Source organism: Penaeus chinensis, chromosome 28 (genome assembly GCF_019202785.1).
Source record: "Penaeus chinensis breed Huanghai No. 1 chromosome 28, ASM1920278v2, whole genome shotgun sequence".
Lineage (NCBI taxonomy): Eukaryota > Metazoa > Arthropoda > Malacostraca > Decapoda > Penaeidae > Penaeus > Penaeus chinensis.
The window spans coordinates 5320620-5323119 of NC_061846.1; the positions used below are offsets into that span (position 1 = coordinate 5320620).

Here is a 2500-nt window from a genome sequence, read left to right on the forward strand (position 1 = left end):
AGGGGAAAGGGAGGGGAAAGGGTGGGGAGGATGGGTGGGGGAGAGGGGACAGGGATTGGGAAAGGGGGGAGGGGGGAAAGATAGGGAAGGGGTAGGGGGGATGGGAGGGGGAGAGGGGGCAGGGATTGGGAAAGGGGGGAGGGGGGAAAGATAATGAAAGGGTGGGGGGGATGGGCGGGGGAGAGGGGACAGGGATTGGGAAAGGGGGGAGGGGGGAAAGGGGGGAGGGGGAAGTGGTGAATGTGGCGGAGGGAGGAAAAGGAGTGGGTGATGAAAGGCAAGAGTTGAGAGCAAAGAGAAAAACAGTGTCATTGTAAAAACGAAAATATAACTGAAACGGAAATGCTTCAAAAAGTGCATGACAAAAACGCTCTACCTTGTTAACTCCACGAGGAAAACTTTTAAAAAACAAAGCTTTTTGAAATATGAAATATGAGCCAACAATCTAAAAATCGTTTTGTAATTTATCTAGAAAACTTTTCTGCACAAGACATTTGTTTTACATCGTAGTTGACAATATTCAAGCAAATTATTATTCATCATATTGCTTTATAGGTTGAGATGATATGTACGTTACTGCACATAGTCCATCTATGTATATAAATACTTCATATATATAGACATCTATACCTGTCTATTTATATATTCATGAACACAAGCATAAATGACACACACACACACACACACACACCCATACGTACACACACACACACACATACGTACACAGACTCACACACATACGTATACACACACACACACACACATACGTACACACACACACACACACACACACACACACACACACACACACACACACACACACCACAAAAACCACACCTCAACCCCATGGCCGCTTTTCTAACGAAACAAAACCTCGAAACCTGAACAAAACCTCAAATCTCAATAAAACCTCATAACAAAAACCCTAATAAGATATCTAAACCAAATTAAACTTCCAAACCTCAAAACCCAATATAAAACATAATAGTCACCCCTTAAACCTCATCAAAATCCAAAATAAAACCTCATACTTTTCAAAAAGATAACAACAAAAAAACCCTCATGACAAAATTCAGAATAAACTAGTCAAAACCTCATCACAAAACCTAAAAGTAAATTAGTCTAAACCTCATCACAAAACCCAAAATAAACTAGCCAAAACCTCATCGCAACCCCCCCTAGAACTAGTCAAAACCTCATCACAAACCCCCCCCAAAACTAACCAAAACCTCACCACAAAACCCAAAAATAAACTAACCAAACCCCCCCCCCCAAAAAAAAAAAAAAAAAAAAACTCACCACAAAACCTCAACAACCCCCCCCTCCCCCACCCCCCCCACCCCACCCCACCCCATCCCTCACCCTCCCTCCCACCCACCCCACTCAAAACCTCGCCTCCACTCACATCGTCATGAACCTCAGCACGAGCAGGTTGATGGAGGCGGCGACGACGGTAAGGCCGAAGAGGATGAAGACCAAGGACAGGGCGACGTAACCGGGCTCGTTGGTGAGGGCGTTGCGTCTCTGGGCGTGGGGGAAGGGGAGGGGCGTGGGGGAAGGGGAGGGGCGTGGGGGAAGGGGCGGAGAAAAAGAGGGGGGAGGGAGGGGTGAAAGGGGGGGCGGAGAAGAAGAGGGGGAGTGTGAAAGGGGGGAAGGGGTGGGTAGGGGGAGGTGGTGGGTCGGGGTAGGGGAGGAGAGGGTGGGTAGGGAGAGGGGGGAGAGGGAAGGGGTGGGGGTAAGGGGAGGGGGTGAGGGTAAGGGGTGGGGGAAGGGAGGAAGCGGGGGAGGGGGAGGGTGGGTATGGGGAGGGGGAAAGAGGGAAGGGGTGAGGGTAAGGGGTGGGGGAAGAGAGGAAGCGGGGGAGGGGGAGGGGAAGAGGGAAGGGGACGTGTGGAAGGGGAGGAAAGAGGGGAGGGTAAAGGGGAGGGGCAAGGAGAGAGGGGCAAGATAGAAAGAGGGGGGGGGGGCAAAGGTTGAGGGTGGGGAAAGAGTCCGATAAGGGGTATGGTGGGCAAGGGGGAGAGGGGAGACGGTGAGGGGGGATGGAGTGGCAGGGGGGGGAGGAGGAAAGGGTAGGGGTGGATGTGGGGGACGGTGGAAATTGAGGAAGAGGGAGTTTGGTGGGGGGGGGGTTAAAGGGGAGGGCAGGATAGGTATTAGTATTATTAATTGTTATTATAATAATCATCATTGTTACTACCATTATTAAGCTGATTATTATCATTATTACTATTACTATTATTGTTATTACTGTCATTATTATTATCAGTATCATTATTATTACTGTATTTTATTATGGTTATTCTAATTCTATAATCACTATTACCACTATCACCCTCAATACTTTCATTATTACTCTTATTTCATTATCATTATTATTGTTACAGCTGTTATTTCTCCCATATCGTTAGAGGCACTTCTTGTTTAGGCTGGCAAAAAATTGACTAACTACATGCAAATATTTATTTATGTATATTTATATATACATACATATATAAAT

General features: G+C 47.1%; 1 protein-coding gene across 1 annotated transcript in view; it reads right to left on the reverse strand.

The window, feature by feature from the left end:
- The window catches only part of LOC125039827 (two pore potassium channel protein sup-9-like), a 13189-nt gene that overhangs the window by 1904 nt on the left and 8785 nt on the right, over positions 1–2500 (reverse strand). Inside the window, exon 5 of the mRNA XM_047634134.1 lies at positions 1406–1524. Coding sequence (XP_047490090.1) covers positions 1406–1524 — 119 coding nt within the window. The remainder of the gene's footprint in view (positions 1–1405; positions 1525–2500) is intronic.